The 21,631-nt window shown below is 39.5% G+C and overlaps 1 protein-coding gene across 1 annotated transcript in view; it reads right to left on the reverse strand.

The window, feature by feature from the left end:
* GDPD4 (glycerophosphodiester phosphodiesterase domain containing 4) overlaps nucleotides 1-21,631 on the reverse strand; it is a 70,793-nt gene that overhangs the window by 38,015 nt on the left and 11,147 nt on the right. Inside the window, exons 3-7 of the mRNA XM_044919776.1 lie at nucleotides 16,881-16,974; nucleotides 14,422-14,481; nucleotides 1,494-1,592; nucleotides 1,329-1,422; nucleotides 439-516 (exon numbers count right to left, since the gene is read on the reverse strand). Of these exons, the coding sequence (XP_044775711.1) occupies nucleotides 439-516; nucleotides 1,329-1,422; nucleotides 1,494-1,592; nucleotides 14,422-14,481; nucleotides 16,881-16,974 (425 nt within the window). The remainder of the gene's footprint in view (nucleotides 1-438; nucleotides 517-1,328; nucleotides 1,423-1,493; nucleotides 1,593-14,421; nucleotides 14,482-16,880; nucleotides 16,975-21,631) is intronic.

Consider the following 21,631-nt stretch of genomic DNA (forward strand, 5'->3'; position numbering starts at 1 on the left):
TGTAAAGATAAGCCTAAAATGCCCATATTTAAGACACTGCAAAATAGTGGAAGGAGCACTAGTTGACAGAAATCTTAGTTCAAAGCCACAGTCTACCAATTTCTAATTGTGTGACTAAGGACATGTTGCTTAACCTCTCTGCATCTTCATTTTCTTCATTCTGAAAAATGGAGGTTTCTTGCTACTAAAATCTACCTCATAGAATTGATATAACAGTAATGAGTCATAATAGGTAATCAATAAATATTAGGTATTTGCTCCTCTTTCTCTCTCTCCTACACACCCACCCACAGACATAGCCTGTCCACAATATCTGTTATCACTGGTCATTCCCCCAACACTTACTATTTTAGACCTCTGAGAATTTTACACATTTGCATATTTTTAAGTTACCACTTATGCTCCAATCACTTGCAAATCTAGATATCCAGCTCTAACCTCTCAACTTTGTGAGTATATTACATCTCTTGGTTCTTTCTCTGTCATAATATGTCATCTTGTATCTTCTGATTCTAGCTAAAATTTAGGAAATGAAAAAGAGTTCATTACTATCTCTTTTAAGATCCTGCCCCAGAAATATTGCCTAAAATTTACTTCCACTTACTCATACACGCATGTACAAGCACACAATAGCAAAAGTATCAATCCAGTCTTTCTTTTGCCTGCATCCTCCCACAAGTCAGGAAGCAAACACTACTTATTTAACCAAGAGTAAAAAGAGAGACAGTAAAGAAAGGAAGATCCTACTTTTTTAGTAAAGGTGCTGCGAGAAAATTTTATTCTCAAAACGACTTAGTATACAGCTCTGATTCTCTTTTGTTTCCATATTAGGAATGGAGAGGCAATCAGTGGCTGAGGCAGACATTTCTGCTTCTGCTGTGAGTCAGGGACTCACGGGAGACTGCTTTGAATTACTAGGATGGAACAAGGGATATCTGGACCTATCATAAGTTCATTAGTTGAAACTAGTAATATCTGATACAAACTAAACTTAATGTGACTTGTACAATCACTCTGGTCAAATAAAATTAAAATGTACCTCTATTCTCACCCCACCCTTAATCCATTCCCAGACAATCTATAACAACATAGAAAAAATTCTTATTTTTCTAGAAGAAGAATCCCTCTTAAGAAATGGCTAGGGAAATGCTATGACAAGCCACATATGGTTGTGAGTTCGACCACAAAGAGCATGTAGGAGTAAAAAGCTAAATGAATTTCAAAGAGGTGTACTGGTGGCAATCTACCAAACTCGCATTTTGCTAATAGAGAATACAAGCTAAAGTCAAAGCTCAAAGAAAAAGGTAAGATTCTACCACATGACATACCTTCTTGTTCTAAATGGATCAAGTAGAAGCCTACAGGCCAGGAAAGGATAACCATCACAGTTATGCTGCTCAGGTGCACGTAGGGAGCAAAGATCTGGGAGAAAGCCAAAAGTTAGGCTGAATACATCTAGACAGACAGCGCTACACCTATAGGATGATGCTTACCTGCAGTGACAGCCCAGCTGTCAGCCACTTTTCTTGCCAGTACTTGCATAAAATCCACAAAAAAAATGAGCATATCAGAATCACTAGCAGAACCAGGATCTGGGGAAACAGAAAGAATCTCCTGACTTCTAGGCACTAGGACTGAATCAGAACTGTTCTTGGGAATTGTATATGTGTCCCAACGATGTCAGCAACCTCATTTCCTCATCCTTTTACTCTAACCATCTTGCAAATCTTCAATATGGAATGGATCTAACCACTTAGCTTTTCCGTGCATAAATAAGTCTTTGCTGGACAGCATGGCTGGGAAAAAAGTGACCCAGCTATGTGGTCTGATGCCTTTACTAATTTATAATCTCCAGGCTCAACTGTGCCCTTAACATTGCTTAGCACCTTTCACCCAGCTTCAACAGTGGCCATTACAAACGTTCACTACTTTTCTATATGACTCAATACAATCACAAATAAATAGTATTTTGTAATTGCCTTTTCAGTGTATGCCTTCCCCAACAGACTATAATGTTCATGATATCAAGGATGATGCTTATGATTATATCCTTACTGCCTTGCAGAATGTTTGGCACATAGTAGGCGGCCAATAAATATTTGTTGAACAAAGGGAAACAAAAATCTGCCTGCCAGAATACTACACACTTCACAGAGAAAAAAACATTGAGACAAAGAAAACACAACTTTATCTCCTTAAATGTATAGTTTTTTTACATCTGTACTGCCCTCTAAAGAGTGTTTAGTTACCTCCTTTCCATAATCTATTTATTAAAGTAATTGAATCCATAATTAAACCTTCTCATAAAATACCTCCAAGCTTTGCTGGCTTAAATGGCTAATTTACCAAACACTTAAGGAATAAATATTTCCAATCCTTAACAAACTCTTCCAGAGAATAGACAAAGAGGGAACATATTCTGACTTGTCTTACACAGCCAACAAAACATTCACGCCCAAATTCAACAAGGACATTACAAAAAAGAAGAAGTACAGGTACACTTCAGACATGACTGCAGATTCAGTTCCAGATCACCACAATAAAGCCATTATTACAATAAAGCAACACAGATGAATTTTTTGCTTTCCAGTGCATATAAAAGTTATGCTTACACTATACTATAGTCAATTAAGTGTACAATAGCATTATATCTTAAAAAACAACATATAGGGAGGAGGAGCAAGATGGTGGAGGAGTAGGAGACCTAAATTTCTTCTGCTCCCAGGAATTCAGCTAGATAGTTACCAAACCATTCTGAACACCTACAAACTGAACAGGAGATTGAAGAAAAGAATAGCAGCAATTCTATGAACAGAAAAGCAACCACTTTCTGGAAGGCAGGACATGCAGAGGAGTGAATCCGAGGTGATATTCAGGAAGATACACCGCAGGGGGAGGGAGCCTCCGTCAGCCGGCTACCAGTAAGTGATAGAGCAGCAGAGCACAAAATTGGAACTTTTCGAAGTCTGCTCCACTGACGGACATTGCTCCAGTGGCTAAGCGGGGTATGGAACCCTCACTGGGACAGTGTGGTCTCAGGACCCTTGGGGTCACATGAAGACCAAGGGTGCCTGAGTGCAGCAGAACTCCCATGTATCAAAGCAGGGAAGCCAACTAAAAAGACGGAGCTGAGGAGTGGGCTCTCAGCTCGGAGTTGTCATAAACCGTGACCTGCGGCCCATTCGGGACGCTGTTCATCGAGCCGGGACCCAACAAGCGGCAGATCTGGGGAGACTCCCCTTCTTCCCCCAGGAGGAGTGGCACGGGAAAACACTGCAGGAATCTGCTGGGTTTGGAGACTCCAAACGGGGTCATGTGCCAGAGACAGAAATGCTCAGTCACAAGCCGGGTGAGCTCGGAGAGCGGCCAGAGACTGGGGAGACAGGAGTGATGGACTGCTTTTCTCTGAGGGCTCACTGAGGAGTGGGGCCCTGAGTTCTAGGCTCCTCCCAAGATGTTGGTTGAAAAAGGAAAGAAGAAAAATTCAATGTAAGTTTTTCTTTCTTTAAAATTTTGAGATACAGTTTCTTTTAACAGACCAAAATATACCCTAAATCTAGTGTATGGCTTTGTTCTAGTCTCCCACCTGATCACATTTTCTCCTTTTTTTAAAAATTTTTTTCTTTCTTTTTTCAACCAACTTCTTATCTTATTGATTCCTTTTTTAAAATCTTTTTTCCTTTTATTCCCCCTGGTTTTGGGTCTCTTCTGATTTGTTTAGTGTATATTTTTCTGGGGTCGTTGTTACCCTTTTAGCATTTTGTTCTCTCATTCATCTATTCTCCTCTGGACAAAATGACAAGATGAAAAAACTCACCTCAAAAACAAGAACAAGAGGCAGTTCCAACTGCCAGGGACCTAATCAATATGGACATTAGTAAGATGTCGGAACTAGAGTTCAGAATGACGATTATAAAGATACTAGCTGGGCTTCAAAAAAGCATGGAAGATACTAGAGAATCCCTTTATGGAGAAATAAAAGAACTAAAATCTAACCAAGTTGAAATCAAAAGGGATATTAATGAGGTGCAATCAAAAATGAAGGCTCTACCAAGATGTCCATCGACAGATGAATGAATAAAGAAGATGTGGTATATATATACAATGGAATATTATGCAGCCATCAAAACGAATGACATCTTGCCATTTGCAATGACATGGATGGAACTGGAGGATGTTATGCTGAGCGAAATAATTCAATCAGAGAAAGACATGTATTCTATGACCTCACTGATATGAGGAATTCTTAATCTCAGGAAACAAACTGAGGGTTGCTGGAGTGGTGGGGGGTGGAAGGGTTGGGGTGGCTGGGTGATAGACATTGGGGAGGGTATGTGCTATGGTGAGCGCTGTGAAGTGTGCAAGACTGTTGAATCACAGATCTGTACCTCTGAAGCAAATAATACATTATATGTTAAAAAAAAAAAAAGAAGAAGATAGCAGGAGGGGATGATTGAAGGGGGGGAAATCAGAGGAGATGAACCATGAGAGACGATGGACTCTGAAAAACAAACTGAGGGTTCTAGAGGGGAGGGGGGTGGGAGGATCGGTTAGCCTGGTAATGGGTATTTAAGAGGGCATATTCTGTATGGAGTACTAGGTGTTATATGCAAACAATGAATCATGGAACACTACATCAAAAACTAATGATGTAATGTATGGTGATTAACATAACATAGTAAAAAAAAAATGGAGGCTCTAACTGCTAGGATAAATGAGGCAGAAGAGAGAATTAGTGATATAGAAGACCAAATGATGGAGAATAAAGAAGCTGAGAAAAAGAGACAAACACAACTACTGGATCACGAGGGGAGAATTCAAGAGATAAGTGATACCATAAGATAAAACAATATTAGAATAATTGGGATCCCAGAAGAAGAAAGAGAGAGAGGGGCAGAAGGTATATTGGAGCAAATTATAGCTGAGAACTTCCCTAATATGAGGAAGGAAACAGGCATCAAAATCCAGGAGGCATAGAGAACCCCCCTCAAAATCAATAAAAATAGGTCAACATCCCAACATCTAATAGTAAAACTTGTAAGTCTCACAGACAAAAATTATGAAAGCAGCTCGGGACAAGAGGTCTGTAACCTACAACAGCAGAAACATTAGATTGGCAGCAGACCTATCCACAGAGACCTGGCAGGCCAGAAAGGACTAGCATGATATATTCAGAGCACTAAATGAGAAAAATATGCAGCCAAGAATACTATAACCAGCTAGGCTGTCACTGAAAATAGGAGAGATAAAAAGCTTCCAGGACAAAAACTGAAAGAATTTGCAAATACCAAACCAGCCCTACAAGAAATATTGAAAGGGGTCCTCTAAGCAAAGAGGGAGCCTAAAAGTAACATAAACCAGAAAAGAACAGAGACAATATACAGTAACAGTCACATTACAGGCAATATGATGGCACTGAATTCATATCCTTCAATGGTTACCCTGGGGGCACCTGGGTAGCTCAGTCATTAAGCGTCTGCCTTTGGTTCAGGTGATGATCCCAGGGTCCTGGGATCGAGCCCTGCACTGGGCTCTCTGCTCTGCGGGAAGCCTGTTCTCCCTCTCCCACTCCCTCTGCTTCTGTTCCCTCTCTTGCTGTGTCTCTGTCAGAAACTAAATAAAATTAAAAAAAAAAGTTACCCTGAATGTAAACGGGCTAAATGCCCCAATCAAAAGACAGACGGTATCAGATTGGATAAAAAAACAAGACCCATTGATATGCTGTCTGCAAGAGACTCATTTTAGACCCAAAGACACCTCCAGATTGAAAGTGAGGGGGTGGAAAACCATTTACCATGTTAATGGACATCAAAAGAAAAGCTGGGGTGACAATCCTTACATCAGACAAATTAGATTTTAAACCAAAGACTATAATAAGAGATGAGGAAGGACACTATATCATACTTAAAGTGTCTATCCAACAAGAAGATCTAACAAGTTTAAACATCTATGCCCCTAACATGGGAGCAATTATATAAGCCAATTAATAACAAAATCAAAGAAACACATTGAGAAAAATACAATAATAGTTGGGGAATTTAACACCTCCCTCACTGAAATGGACAGATCATCTAAGCAAAAGATCAACAAGGAAATAAAGGTTTTAAATGACACACTGGACCAGATGGACTTCACAGATATAATCAGAACATTCCATCCCAAAGAATACACATTCTTCTCTAGTGCACATGGAATATTCTCCAGAATAGATCACATCCTGGGTCACAAATCAGGTCTCCACTGGTACCAAAAGATTGGGATCATTCCCCGCATATTTTTGGACCACAATGCTTTGAAACTAGAACTCAATCACAAGAGGAAAGTTGGAAAGAACTCAAACACATGGAAGCTAAAGAGCATCCCACTAAAGAATGAATGGGTCAACCAGGAAATTAAAGAAGAATTTAAAAATATTCATGGAAACAAATGAAAATCACTACTGTTCAAAATCTTTGGGATGCAGCAAAGGCAGTCCTAAGAGGAAAGTATATAGCAATACAAGCCTTTCGCAAGAAACAAGAAAGGTCTCAAATACAAAACCTAACCCTACACCTAAAGGAGCTGGAGAAAGAACAGCAAATAAAGCCTAAACCCAGCAGGAGAAGAGAAATAGTAAAGATCAGAGCAGAAATCAATGAAATAGAAACCAAAAAACAGTAGACAGATAAACAAAACTAGGAGCTGGTTCTTTGAAAGAATTAATAAGATTGGGCGCCTGGGTGGCTCAGTTGGTTAAGCGACTGCCTTCGGCTCAGGTCATGATCCTGGAGTCCCGGGATCGAGTCCCGCATCGGGCTCCCTGCTCGGCGGGGAGCCTGCTTCTCCCTCTGACCCTCCTCCCTCTCATGCTCTCTGTCTCTCATTCTCTCTCTCTCAAATAAATAAATAAAATCTTTAAAAAAAAAAAAAAAAAGAATTAATAAGATTGATAAACCCCTGGCCAGACTTATCAAAAAGAAAAGAGAAAGGATCCAAATAAATAAAATCATGAATGAAAGAGGAGATATCATAACCAACACCAAAGAAATACAATTATAAGAACATATTATGAGCAACTATATGCCAGCAAATTAGACAATTTGGAAGAAATGGATGCTTTCTTAGAGATGTATAAACTACCAAAACTGAAACAGGAAGGAACAAAAAACCTGAACAGACCCATAACCACTAAGGAAATTGAAGCAGTAATCAAAAATCTCCCAACAAACAAGAGCCCAGGGCCAGATGGCTTCCCAGGGGAATTCTACCAAACATTAAAGAAGAATTAATACCTAACTCTTCTGAAACTATTCCAAAAAATAGAAATGGAAGTAAAACTTCCAAACTCATTTTATAAGACCAGCATTACTGTGATCCCAAAAATGGAGAATTACAGACCAATGGCCCTGATGAACATGGATGCAAAAATTCTCACCAAAACACTAACCAATAGGATCCAACAGTACATTAAAAGGATTACTGACCACGACCAAGTCGGGTTTATTCCTGGGCTGCAAGGTTGGCTCAACATCCGCAAATCAATCAATGTGATACATTAATAAAAGAAAGAACAGGGGCGCCTGGTTGGCTCAGTTGGTTAAGCGGCTGTCTTTGGCTCAGGTCATGATCCCAGGGTCCTGGGATCGAACTCCGCACTGGGCTCTCTGCTCAGCAGAGAGTCTGCTTCTCCCTTTCCCTCTGCCTGCCACTCTGCCTACTTGTGCTATCTCTCTGTCAAATAAATAATTTTTTAAAAAATCTTTAAAAAAATAAATAAATAAAAATAAATATAAAAGAAAGAACAAGAATCATATGATCTTCTCAATAGATGCAGAAAAAGCATTTGACAAAGTACAGCATCCTTTCTTGATAAAAAACTCTTCAGAGTATAGGCATAGAGGGTACATAACTCAATATCATAAAAGCCATCTATGAAAAATCCACAGCGAATATCATTCTCAGTGAGGATAAACAGAACTTTTCCCCTAAGGTCAGGAACACGGCAGGGATGTCCACTATCACTGCTATTCAACACAGTACTAGAAGTCCTTGCCTCAGCAATCAGACAACAAAAAGAAATAAAAGGCATCCAAACCAGCAAGGAAGAAGTCAAACTCTCACTGTTTGCAGATGATATAATGCTTTATGTGGAAAGCCCAAAAGACTCCACCCCAAAACTGCTAGAACTCATACAGGAATTCAGTAAAGTGGCAGGATATAAAATCAATGCACAGAAATCAATGGCATTAAACTGTGAAAAGAGCCAAGATGTCCATCGACAGATGAATGGATAAAGAAGATGTGGTATATATATGCAATGGAATACTATACAGCCATTAAAAGGAATGAGATCTTGCCATCTGCAACGATGTGGATGGAACTGCAGGATGTTATGTTGAGCGAAATAAGTCAATGAGACAAAGACATGTATGATATGACCTCACTGATATGAGGAATTCTTTTTTTTTAATTAATTTATTTATTTGAGAGAGCGAGAATGAGAGAGAGAGAGAGTACATGAGAGGGGGGAGGGTCAGAGGGAGAAGCAGGCTCCTCGCCAAGCAGGGAGCCCGAAGTGGGACTCGATCCAGGGACTCCAGGATCATGACCTGAGCCGAAGGCAGTCGCTCAACCAACTGAGCCACCCAGGCGCCCGAGGATTTCTTAATCTCAGGAAACAAACTGAGGGTTGCTGGAGTGGTGGGGGGTGGGAGGGATGGGGTGGCTTGGTGATAGACATTGGGGAGGGTATGTGCTATGGTTAGCACTGTGAAGTGTGCAAGACTTGAATCACAGACCTGTACCTCTGAAACAAATAATACAATATATGTTTAAAAAAATAAAAGAAGAAAAAGATAGCAGGAGGGGAAGGGTGAAGGGGGGGAATCGGAGGGGAGACGAACCATGAGAGACAATGGACTCTGAAAAACAAACTGAGGGTTCTAGAGGGGAGGAGGGTGGGAGGATGGGTTAGCCTGGTGATGGGTATTAAAGAGGGCACATTCTGCATGGAGCACTGGGTGTTATACACAAACAATGAATCATGGAACACTACATCAAAAACTAATGATGTAATGTATGGTGATTAACCTAACAATAAAAAATTTCAAAAAAAGTAAAAGCAATCAATGGCATTTCTATACACCAACAAGACAGAAGAAAGAGAAATTAAGGAGTCAATCCCATTTACAACTGAACCCAAAACCGTAAGATACCTAGGAATAAATCTAACCAAAGAGGCAAAGAATGTGTACTCCAAAAAACCACAGAATACTCATGAAAGAAATTGAGGAAGACACAAAGAAATAGAAAATGTTCTATGCTCATGGATTGGAAGAACAAATATTTTGAAAATGTCTAAGCTACCTAGAGCAATCTACACATTTAATGCAATCCCTATCAAAATACCATCAACTTTTTTCAAAGAAATGGAAATTTGTATGGAACCAGAAAAGACACCAAATAGCCAGAGGAATGTTGAAAAAGAAAAAGAAAGCTGGTGGCATCACAATTCTGGACTTCAAGCTCTATTACAAAGCTATAATCATCAAGACAGTCTGATACTGGCACAAAAACAGACACATAGATCAATGGAACAGAATAGAGAGCCCAGAAATGGACCCTCAACTCTATGGTCAACTCATCTTCGACAAAGCAGGAAAGAATGTCCAATGGAAAAAAGACAATTCTCTTCAACAAATGGTGTTGGGAATATTGGACAGCCACATGCAGAATGAAACTGGACCATTTCCTTACAACACACACAAAAACAGACTCAAAATGGATGAAAGACCCCAATGTGAGACAGGAATCCATCAAAATCCTTGCAGAGAACACAGGTAGCAACCTCTTCAACCTCAGCCACAGCAACTTTTTCCTAGAAACATCCCACAGGCAAGGGAAGCAAGAGCAAAAAATGAACTAGTGGGACTTCATCAAGATAAAAAGCTTTTGCACAGCAAAGGAAACAGTCAACAAAACCAAAAGACAACCAACAGAATGGGAGAAGATATTTGCAAATGACATATCAGATAAAGGGCTAGTATCCAAAATCTATAAAGGACTTACCAAACTCAACACCCAAAGAACAAATGATCCAATCAAGAAATGGGCAGAAGACATGAACAGACATTTTTCCAAAGAAGACATCCAAATGGCCAACAGACACATGAAAAAGTGCTCAACATTGCTCGGCATCAGGGAAATCCAAATCAAAACCTCAATGAGATACCACCTCACGCCAGTCAGAATGGCTAAAATTAACAAGTCAGGAAATGACAGATGTTGGCGAGGATGCGGAGAAAGGGGAACCCTCCTACACTGTTGGTGGGAATGCAAGCTGGTGCAGCCACTCTGGAAAACAGTACGGAGGCTCCTCAAAAAGTTGAAAATAGAGCTACCCTATAACCCAGCAATGGCACTACTGGGTATTTACCCCAATGATACAAATGTAATGATCCAAAGGGGCACCTGCACCCCAATGTTTACAGCAATGTTCACAATAGCCAAACTATGGAAATAGCCTAGATGTCCATCAACAGATGAACAGATAAAGAAGACGTCATATATATACACATACATATACATACACACACACACACACAGGAATATTATGCAGCCATCAAAAAATTGAAATCTTGCCATTTGCAACGACGTGGATGGAACTAGAGGGTATTATGCTAAGTGAAATAAGCCAATCAAAGAAAGACAATTATCTTATGATCTCACTGATATGAGGAATTTGAGAAACAAGACAGAGGATCATAGGGGAAGGGAGGGAAAAATGAAACAGGATGAAACCGGAGGGGGAGACAAACCATAAGAGACTCTTAATCTCAGGAAACAAACTGAGGGTTGCTGGAGTGGAGGGGGGTGGGAGGGATGGGGTGGCTGGGTGATAGACATTGGGGAGGGTATGTGCTATGGTGAGTGCTGTGAATTGTGTAAGACTGATGAATCACGGACCTGAACCCCTGAAACAAATAATACATTATGTTAATAAAAAAAAGAAGAAAAAACAATGTATATACCTCAATTCTAAAATACTTTATTGCTGGGCGCCTGGGTGGCTCAGTTGGTTAAGCGACTGCCTTCAGCTCAGGTCATGATCCCAGGGTCCTGGGATCGAGTCCCGCATCGGGCTCCCTGCTCTGCGGGGAGCCTGCTTCTCCCTCTCCCATTCCCCCTGCTTGTGTTCCCTCTCTCGCTGTGTCTCTCTCTGTCAAATAAATAAATAAAATCTTTAAAAAAAAAAAAAAAAATAAAATACTTTATTGCTAAAAATGTTAACCATCATCTGAGCTTTCAGTGAGTCATAATGTTTTTGCCAGTGGATGGTCTTGCCTCAGTGATGATGGCTGCTGATTCATCAGGTGGTGGTTGCTGAAGGCTGGGGTGGCTGTGGCAATTTCTTAAAATAAGACTACAATGAAGTTTGCTGCATTGATTGACTCTTCCTTTCACGAATGATTTCTCTATAGCATGTGATGCTGTTTGACAGTGTTTTACTCACAGTAAAACTTCCTTCAAAATTGAAGTCAATATTCTCAAACCCTGCCACTGCTTTACCAACTGAGTTTATGTAATATTCTAAATCTTTTGTGTAATTTCAACCATCTTCACAGCATCTTCACCATCTTCTTGAATATCCATTTCAAGAAACCACTTTCTTTGCTCATCTATAACAAGTAACTGCTCATCCATCCACGTTTTATCATAAGACCATGGCAGTTCAGTCACATCCTCGAGCTCCACTTCTAATTCTAGTTCTTTTGCTATTTCCACCATGTCTGCAGTTACTCCCTCAAGTCCTGATCCCCTCACAGTCATCCATGAGAGTTGGAATCCACTTTTTCCAAACTCCTGTTCATGTTGATATTTTGACCTCTTCCCATGAATCACAAATGTTCTTCAGGAAATCTTGAATACTGAATCCTTCCAGAAGGTTTTCAATTTACTTTGCCCAGGTCCATCAGACTCACATGAATCGCATAGGATTCTATGATCTACCCAACACCAAACTTATTTATGATTCAAAGGATACAGGCAATTAGAAGGTACATATAAAACATTTTCTCTTGGAGAAATGTGAATCTGTTAAATGCAGCTACTCATAAAAATGTCTTTCCTCTTCTATATTAGGATACATTCTGCTCTTGGGACTTAAAATGTGGAGTGTGTTTTTTTTAATTGAAATATAGTTGACACACAATGTTCCAAAAGTCTCAGGTGTACAACATAGTGATTGCATAAATCTATATATTATGTTATGCTCACCTCAAGCTACCATCTATCACCATACAACACTATTACAATACCACTGACTATATTCCCTATGCTATACCATCTTTCATCTCTGTAACTTATTCATTCTATAACTGGAAGCTATACCGTCCACTCCCCACTTAATTACCCCCTTTTTGCTTATCCCCTTCCCCCTCCCCTCTGGCAACCACCAGTTTGTTCTCTGTGTTTATAGGTCTGTTTCTGCTTTTTGTTTGTTCATTTGTTTTGTTTTTTAGAATCCACATACAAGTGAAATCATATGGTATTTGTCTTTCTCTGATTTATTTCACTTAGCATAATATCCTTTAGGCCCATCCACATTGTTGCAAATATCAAGATCTCATTTTTTATGGCTGAGTAATATTCCATTAGGTATGTATACCACATCTTCTTTATCCATTCATCTATTGATGGACACGAGCTGCTTCCATATGTTAGCTACTGTAAATAATGCTACGATAAACACAGGGGTTCATATATCTTTTCAAATCAGCATTTTCATTTTCTACAATTCTCTATGTTACACTATGCTCACCCCAAGTGTAACTACCATCTGTCACCATGCAACACTATTAGAATACCGTGGACTATATTCCCTATGCTGTACCTTTTATTCCTGTGACTTCTTCATTCCTCAAGTGGAAGCCTGTATCTCGTGCTCCCTTTCACCCATTTTGCCCAACACCCCCTACCCCTGCTCCCCTGCAACCATCAGTTTGTTCTTTGTATTTATCGGTCTGATTTTGCTTTTTGTCTATTCATCTGGGTTTTTTAGATTTCACATGACTCTTGGTAGTGACCATATGATCATGGTGTCCCAACTCCAAAACAGATGGTGATCTCAATAAGGCCTATTTTTTCACTTCTCAATCTATATTCTTTCCCTGTAAGATCTCATTATTTCAATTTCGATCTATTCTAATAACTCTTAAATTTACATTTCCAGTTCATACTTTTCATTTGAGAAAGAAGAAATTTAAGGGGACCACTCAGAGTTTGATATGTTCCTGGGTTTAAGGAAAAACAAAATATTGTATCAAACCATGCCTGAAAAAAGTCTACAGAAAGGCAAGAGGCTGTGGCTGGAGGTGCTCAAGCCCATGGCAGAACAAAATGAGGGAGGCTATCTTGGAAATGCGCTGCATGTCCACAGATGGGGCAAAGATGTTGTTTTCTGTGGAACAGATTCAGATCTTTTGAGAGACACCATTCTGGAGTCATTTTAAAGGGCTCCAAACTAGGGGCGCCTGGGTGGCTCAGTCGTTAAGCGTCTGCCTTCGGCTCAGGTCATGATCCCAGGGTCCTGGGATCGAGCCCCACATCGGGCTCCCTGCTCGGCGGGAAGCCTGCTTCTCCCTCTCCCACTCCTGCTTGTGTTCCCTCTCTTGCTGTCTCTCTCTCTGTGAAATAAATAAATAACATCTTAAAAAAAAGGGGGGGGGGGGCTCCAAACTAAGGGAAGGTTAAAAAGACCTCAAGAAATTTCCGGGTATATAGGAAGACAGACACTGACTCCACCAAGAAAGGTGTAGTCAAGGTTCTCAGCAGAAGGGTCTCTGAAAATACACACAGAAAAAGCCTATTGGATAAAAAGCCAACAATTGTACATTTATCTGGTCCTGACAGCATCAACCCCAGATGACCCTCTTACCCCTCTTTGTGCAACTGTGTTCGTTTATTCTATCTCCTTTTCCCCTGTGCCCTATTCTGGTGAAAAGAGAGGTAAAAGGACCATCATGCTCTCGCTATCATTGCAGGTTTCCAGGCCTGGGTTAAGTGCAAATAAGGAGAGGAAAAAATCTTATAATGTTGAAGTTTGGGTTATTACAATGAACTGAAATTTTTAATGACTGAAATGAGAATGTTCTTATGACTATAAAGGACTGAGAAAGTAATGGAGTTTGCCTAAGATGTGATGGGAAGAACAGTCACAGCGTGAGTTTAACAAGGAGGGGTGAAAAAAAAAAGGTTGCGTTCAGTTCCTTCAGTAAATGTTATATCTGTTAGAAATTTAATTATTTCCGTTAAAACAGTGTAAACAGATCTCTTCTTTCTAAGGGGAACAATGAAAGAAAGGGTGACTCTACTTAACACTGAGTGCCTAAGAGGCACATTCAGTCCTGGCCCAAAAGCTCCTACAAAGGTTCAGTGTCCTACCTTATGACACCAGTGCAGGTTTGGTTCATACCCTTCCCAAACCAACAAAAATGCAAGTACCTGGAAAAGCAAAGAAGAAAAAGGAGGTTATTTTGAAATAACCAAGTTGCTAGGCAAAGCACTGTTCTGTAGCTCAAAATTCCTTTCACAGTCTAGCACTACATTCACTTCTTGCTATACCTGCACTTTGCAGCCTCTGGTAGTTTGCCATGATGCTCCCCTGCCTGAGAAGCTCTCCCTCCCCATGCCACTGATGCTTCTTCAAAGGCAGTTCAAATGTCATCTTCTATTTGTAACGTTCACCAGCACCCCCAGGAAGAATTATTCTCATCTCTGGAGTCTCATGACAATCACCACACTGATATCCTTCCTGAGTTCCTACCAATTTCTTTTCCCCATGATGAACTGTATTCATGGTATTACTTAGACACACTTGTGAGAGAAAAGAGGGCAGAGGCCAGCCCTTCCAATGGGTTATTTAAAAGCTCTTTCTTGAGAAATCGGTGCCATTGTTACAACTGTTAACTACTGCTGTTAACCTGATATTTAGTCAATAAATCTTAATCAGATTTGAATCTAATCTAAACAAAATTAGAACCCTTAGATGCTCAGGATATTAATGAGAGTTGGAATGTATAAAGCTCTTAATCTTTTTATCAAAATAATTTTATGTATCTGATTTCATTTGTTCTTTATCCAGCCCCATAAAATACCATTTTATTAAATATTATCATTCGCATTTGAAAGAAAAGAAATGGAGGCTCAAAGGGTTATATGACTTGACCAAGGTTATGAAGTAACCTAACAACAGAAATAGAACTCAGGTCTTCCTCTTTGTGCACTGTTGTTGCCACTGTATGTACCCAAAAAGAAGTAGGATAGAGTAGAAACTTTGTTGTAGTTATAATATATTGCCTTGTTGGACACTAGAACTCATTCCCACCTTAGAAGCTAGCTATACCATTTCATGTTCACTGTGTATAAAAGCAGTACAAGTCAGTGGCCAGAGTTTGGCCAAGAGCACATCCTTCATCTGCATTTTCCCCATTAAAAAGAAGTTTCTAACCAGCCTCCCTGCCTACAGCCACCCTCCACACCACAATTTCCAGGATGGTTTTCCTAAAATAGAAATCTGATGTATGCCAAATGTCTTAGCCTTATTTCCAGACCTTCCAAAATCTGTCACAAGCCTATCTTTTTAGCTATGTTCCCCATTATTCTTCATTATGCCCTACATGCTAACAGAACTGACCCTGCCCTGTTATCTAGCCACACTCCGTATTTTTGTCTCTCCACCTTTGTCATAATGTTCCCACAGCCTGGAATGTTCTTCCCCCATCCCCATATACACATGTCCAAATCTACCACCCCTTCAAGATCATACATCAGTGCCACCTCTTCCAAGAAGTCTTACTTAATCCTCTTGGCTGAAAGTCACTTCTTCCTTCTCAGAACCCATACAGAACTTTTTTAAGGCTTCTCTAATGACAAATGTAATGTTCTGCTTGTGTTAGTTATTTTTGTCTATGAGTTAGTTGTCCTATTAGAGTTAACATTCATTGAATTAAGACACTTTTATAACTATACATCTCATACCTATCTCTTTGAAGTGCCCTGCATGAAAATGAAAACTGCATGTTTTGTTGATCACTGTATACTCAGTACTTAGCACTCATACAGTGATTAATAAATTTTGTTGAAAAAATGCAAATGGCAATGGATTTGGTGGGTTGGGGTTTTCTTACCAGAAAGGAAATCAGTAAGGACAGGGAACTGTGAAATCAGAGAAAGATATATACGTCCTATGGATAAGTGGGCACTGAAAAACTCCCATTACCTGAAAGTTATCCTCCCATAGCTTTCCACTTCTACAGACTTCTCTTGCTTGGCCTGAATTTCTCATACCACACTACACTAGTATGTCAGGCAACAGAGACAGGGTCACTATTTGCCAAAAGACTTGATAAAATGTACTCTGCACCTGGACTAGAGGACTAATGTGCATTTGCACATTAGAATAGGTTTAAAAAACTAGCTAATTTAATTTGTAAGGCCCAGAAAGACTGATTCTCTCGAGACAGGATATGAAATGAGGTAGTTCAATATGTAAAGGTACTGCTAATGTGAATCTGGAGTGTTGAAAATAACAACATTGAACCATAAAATAGGCTATGAAACAAGATTAAAAAAAGGATGTTCTGCCACCCTTTAAAAGGGAAGGTTGTAAGACAGATCCTCTAATAGCACAAGCCTTTCTTTCCTTCATCCATCCTTTGTGCCTAAGATTCAAGTAGCTGATGTAAACCCCAACTCTGCCAAGACAAGAGTGATCTTATTTTATGAAGGTTCTCAGCACCTATTGGATACTATCCCAGACAGGAGCACTTCACGAGGCTACTCAGAAAGGAGTAAGAGAAATGCAAAATATTACTCACCAACTGCAATGAAATATTACTCACCACCAGCAATGTACAGTAGGCAGCCAGGATCCCAAATAAACTCAGCAAAACAATGGACCAAAAGAACCAGTATCCTGTACCTAGAAAAATGACCCTGCAAAAATGTGTTTCAATCCTTAAAACATAGCAGAAATTAGTAGTGTCTGCGTCAAGGGTGGGGAACAAGACTGGACTAAATGAAGCATAAGAAAATGGAAGGAGGTAAGAGAAGCAATCTGAGAACAGATCTGTGAAGAGCTTTGGAGATATTTAGTTGAGAAGTTTTAACTTTATCCTAGAGGCAACTGGGTACTTTACTGGGGGTCTGTATTAGTGGTAGGATTTTTTTAAGTTATTTAGAATATAAACTCAAAAATTATGTCCTCTTTAAAAAAAATAATATAATAATACAGAAATTCTGGAAAGTCAAAAGAGAAAAAGTCATCCATAAGTTCACCACCTTAAAAAAATTAGTATTTTCCATTTTGGCAGGTTCTTTGTCCATTTGCATGTATATTTTCTAAAGTAATTGTAATTAGCTACCATATTAAATGCTCTATGCTAGAACTAGGAGATTTGGGTCTTTTAAAAACAGTTCAGGGGTGCCTGGGTGGCTCAGTCCTTAAGTGTCTGCCTTTGGCTCAGGTCATGATCCCAGGGTCCTGGGATCGAGCCCCGTATCGGGCTCCCTGCTCAGCAGGAAGCCTGCTTCTCCCTCTCCTACTCCCCTTGCTTGTGTTCCCTCTCTCGCTATGTCTCTCTCTGTCAAATAAATAAATAAAATCTTTAAAAAAATAAAAATAAAATAAAAACAGTTCAAATGTGTTCTGTTCTGAAAGTAGGTTATGAGAGAAACCTGCTGATTTGCTAAGAGAAACAGTGTTATACTTGGTCTAGATATTATATGTCAAATAATTTACACTCATTTCCAGATAATAGAAATTAATTTCTCTCAATATAAAACCTGGAGAAATCATATTTTAATAATATAAAATATAGAATAATGAACATATAACCACATTAAAAATAATAAAGGAAATTCTCTTTGGTCAGGGGCTGTAAGACACACCCAGAAGAAACAAACAGACAAGAAGTCACCATATCGAGAACTATCACAAATCAAGACACTGGGAACAGTATTCTGTAGATGAGCTTACAACCAGAAATCAGAAATCATCCAATGTCAACAAATGAATCCAATAAAGCTGACAAATAGAATAACTTGCATCCAAGAAAACAGAGCAACAGAACAATCAGAAAAGAATCACAAAACAAATATATTTCAGAATTTTAGAGAAATAAAGGGAGGACTAATATCCATGTAACAAGAATATGTTTTTGCCTTTTTTTAAAGATTTTATTTTAAGTAATCTCTACACCCAACATGGGAATTGAATTGAAAACCCCGAGATCAAGAGTCGCATGTTCTACTGACTAAGCCAGCCAGGGGCCCCAAGAATATGATGTTTTAATACAAGAACAGGGATAATCAAAACAATCAAATAAAGTTCTTGAAAGAAAATGAAAGATGGACTTAATATCAGTCTAGATACAGCCAAAGGATTAATAGAACAATTTAACCAAGAAATGATATTGGCTTTGCTTTCAAGTGAGAATGGAAAGCTAAAGTTTGCCATTTAATGGTGCCTCTATCTTTTCTAATCATTTCTCTAGCCACATTAGATTTTTTCCCCACTTCCTTTCAACCTTCTTTTGTATATTCAATCACATGTAAATATTATTATTAGTTTAGTTCAGCTCAAAACTCTCTCACCAAACTCAAGTGAAGTTCTCATCCACCTGCTATGAACTTCAGGCAAAGGAAGAGCTGTGATTTTTTTTTTTTTCTCTCTCCCTTTTCTACTTCTTCCTGTCCCATTCATCTGTATGTACTCTTGGTGGTGGTTTGGGGCAGGGGGTAGATAACAAAAGGGAGTGAGAAGAATGAAAAGGAGTTAGCTTAAGTGACTGACTACACATCTGTGGGAATTAAAAAAGCAAGTCTTTCTTGGCCATCACTCCTTTAATCTGGGAATATACAGTTGTTGATGAATATGCAGTAGGCTCACTCTACATGGATTGTCCAATTTAGGCTTCTTATGACTTAGTATTTTCAAGCAGCTTTCTCTCTGCTCCAGGTCATTTGTTTTATATCCCAGCACCATAATCACATCCCCCTTTTCTCTATCATTCTATAGAGAAAGCCTGTTAGGAAGCCTAGTCAATGCAACTTTGTCTAAATCCACATTCACTGCACTAATGCTTAAAGAAATCTTCCAGGACCCCATCCCTGCTTTCCCATAGCTGCACAACAGCTTTCTTGCCTCTTCCCGAATACATATCTTATATACCTCAATTATATTAGTACCACCAATTGTCAGCTGACAGTAATTCTGAGGAAACAAAAAAAAGGCACATCATGGTGAGCAACTGAGAACTTTCACATAACATAAGGAAGGGGGAGACAAGTTTAACCCCACAATACACACAGGGTTGCAGGGGTGGAGAAGAAGGAAAGTGACAGCTACCCCATCAAAAATTCTGCTCTACCTCTCTCTAGCTAAAGGTAACAACAACTAAAAAAGCTGGATATGTTCTTTAAAATCTAAATGAAGGCATCAGGGAGCCAATAAACAGTGAAGAAGTATGGAACCAAGATCCAAATAAGAGAGGAAATCAACAGACATAACTTGGCATTTGAATGATTTTTCTCTAGAAGTGACTGGGATAAAAAGGAGGGCTTCCTGTATCTTGCAGGGTTAGGAGGACAAAAAAGTGAGAAGGGTAATCTGATAAACACTATACACTTTGATTTGGGACCTTCCAAGGCTACATCCTAGGAATAAACACAATCCAGAAATATACTGCTTTTGGGGAACTGAATCCTAGCTTTGAACCATTTAAGTACATCAAACTAAATTAAGGTGAATAGGATTTGCTAATACACCTAGTTACTTGTCAGAGTAACTGAGAGGACATAATGTAATTCAAGGCCTCAAACTACCTATACAAACTTTTTATAAACAATGTCTGGCACTCAAGCAAAACAACTGGGCACACCAGGAGAGGAGACCACATTAGTGAATGCCTAAAGAAAGAAGGACAACAGAGGCACCTGGGTGGCTCAGTCAGTTAAGTGTCCAACTCTTGATCTCAGCTCAGGTGTTAATCTCAGGGTAGTGAGTTCAAGCCCTGTGTTGGGCTCTATGCTGGGCATGGAACCTACTTAAAAGAGGAAGGAAGAAGGGAGGGAGGGAGGACAACATAAAAAGATCTTCAGCAAATATAGGTAAGAAAAATATCAGACACAGACTTCTAAATAAATATCCTTAAAATGTTTAGACTAGAATTTCAGTAGAGAACTATTTAAAAGGAGATCAATTAAAAAAATAAAAAAATATGTTAAACAAAAGATAGGTCAGAAAAAAATACCAAGAATGAAACAGACACATGAACAAATACACGAAAAATACAGAAGATTAAGGCACCTGGGGGTAAAGAAGTTCTAATACACATAAAATTAAAGTTCCAAAAGTAGAGATGATAAAAGATGGGGTACAAACAGTATTTGAAAAGACAGTGGCTGAGAACTTTTCCAAAATGATATTTTATTGCTCTGGGATCAGTCAGGAAATAATTTATTGTAGGGATTAGACCTTATGCTATTATAGAAGCTATTAGAGAAGGCTATATAAGGCTGTTACATCGGTTCTGACATTTGGCCTAAAGCTGCTAGAAGTCAGGCCAGCAGTTGGGAAGGAAAACTGGACATGACATATGAGAGAACTAAAAACCATAATGAGCAATTGGAACCCACAAAGACAAACTGAAACACATGAGGACAGACTGGAACCCGTGAGGAGACACACAGACAATGGAACATGTGTCTGTCTATCACCATGTCAAGCATTTAGCTAAGCTAGTCCATGGTATTGCTGCCTCAACATCCATTTTGTTTGGCCAAGTGGCCTGCAGGGACCTTAAACTGACACAGGCTCCCTTAGGGAAGTACAATGCCCTATACAGCATCCCACAAAGTCACAAGCAAATGTAAGTTCCTGATAGGTCTCTCCCAACAGCCCTTGGGATCAAGTCCTCTGCTTCCTAGTGCCTGTATGCCTTATATGCCCCTTAGATAAGACTCATGGCGCTTACCAAATTCCTGCTCTTTTAGTTTGAACTGATCAATTTGGCCCTAGCCCAGGAACCCTAAAACACTCCACTCAAGGACCCTAAAAAAGGCATGTACCCCAGGTCCTGTCTCTCTTTCTGCCTTGACCTTCTGTGTGCCCCTCTGAAGTGTGCCATGAACTTCCTCCCGTACTTATAAGTAAACTTCTCTTTTGATTTCTCTGGTGGTCTGCTGCTGAACCACCACTCACCACTATTGTTGCCTTGACTCATCATCCAGTACTCTGTGCTCCACGTAATAAATGTTAAGTTTAACAACTGCCTCCAACCTTGATGAAAAGAGTGACATGTAGAAAAGTTGGCGCCTTTCATTACTGTGGCCTAGGACATGAAGAAACTAAAAAAGATCTGGCAAGGTCAGGGAGTATGTGGGCTGAGGTGCCACCCCATGCCATCTAATGAACTATCAGATACTGACATTGCATGAAGGCTGCCATAATGCCTGGGCACATCGCTGACCTTCAGAGTATAAAACAGTGGCTGCTGATTCACTTCCCACAACCAAATTTTATGCAAATTTCTCTTGTGACTAATCCTAACTCAATCTTATATTGGGAATGGAATTCTCAGAAATGTAGTTA

The sequence above is a fragment of the Neomonachus schauinslandi genome, chromosome 11 (assembly GCF_002201575.2).
Source record: "Neomonachus schauinslandi chromosome 11, ASM220157v2, whole genome shotgun sequence".
Lineage (NCBI taxonomy): Eukaryota > Metazoa > Chordata > Mammalia > Carnivora > Phocidae > Neomonachus > Neomonachus schauinslandi.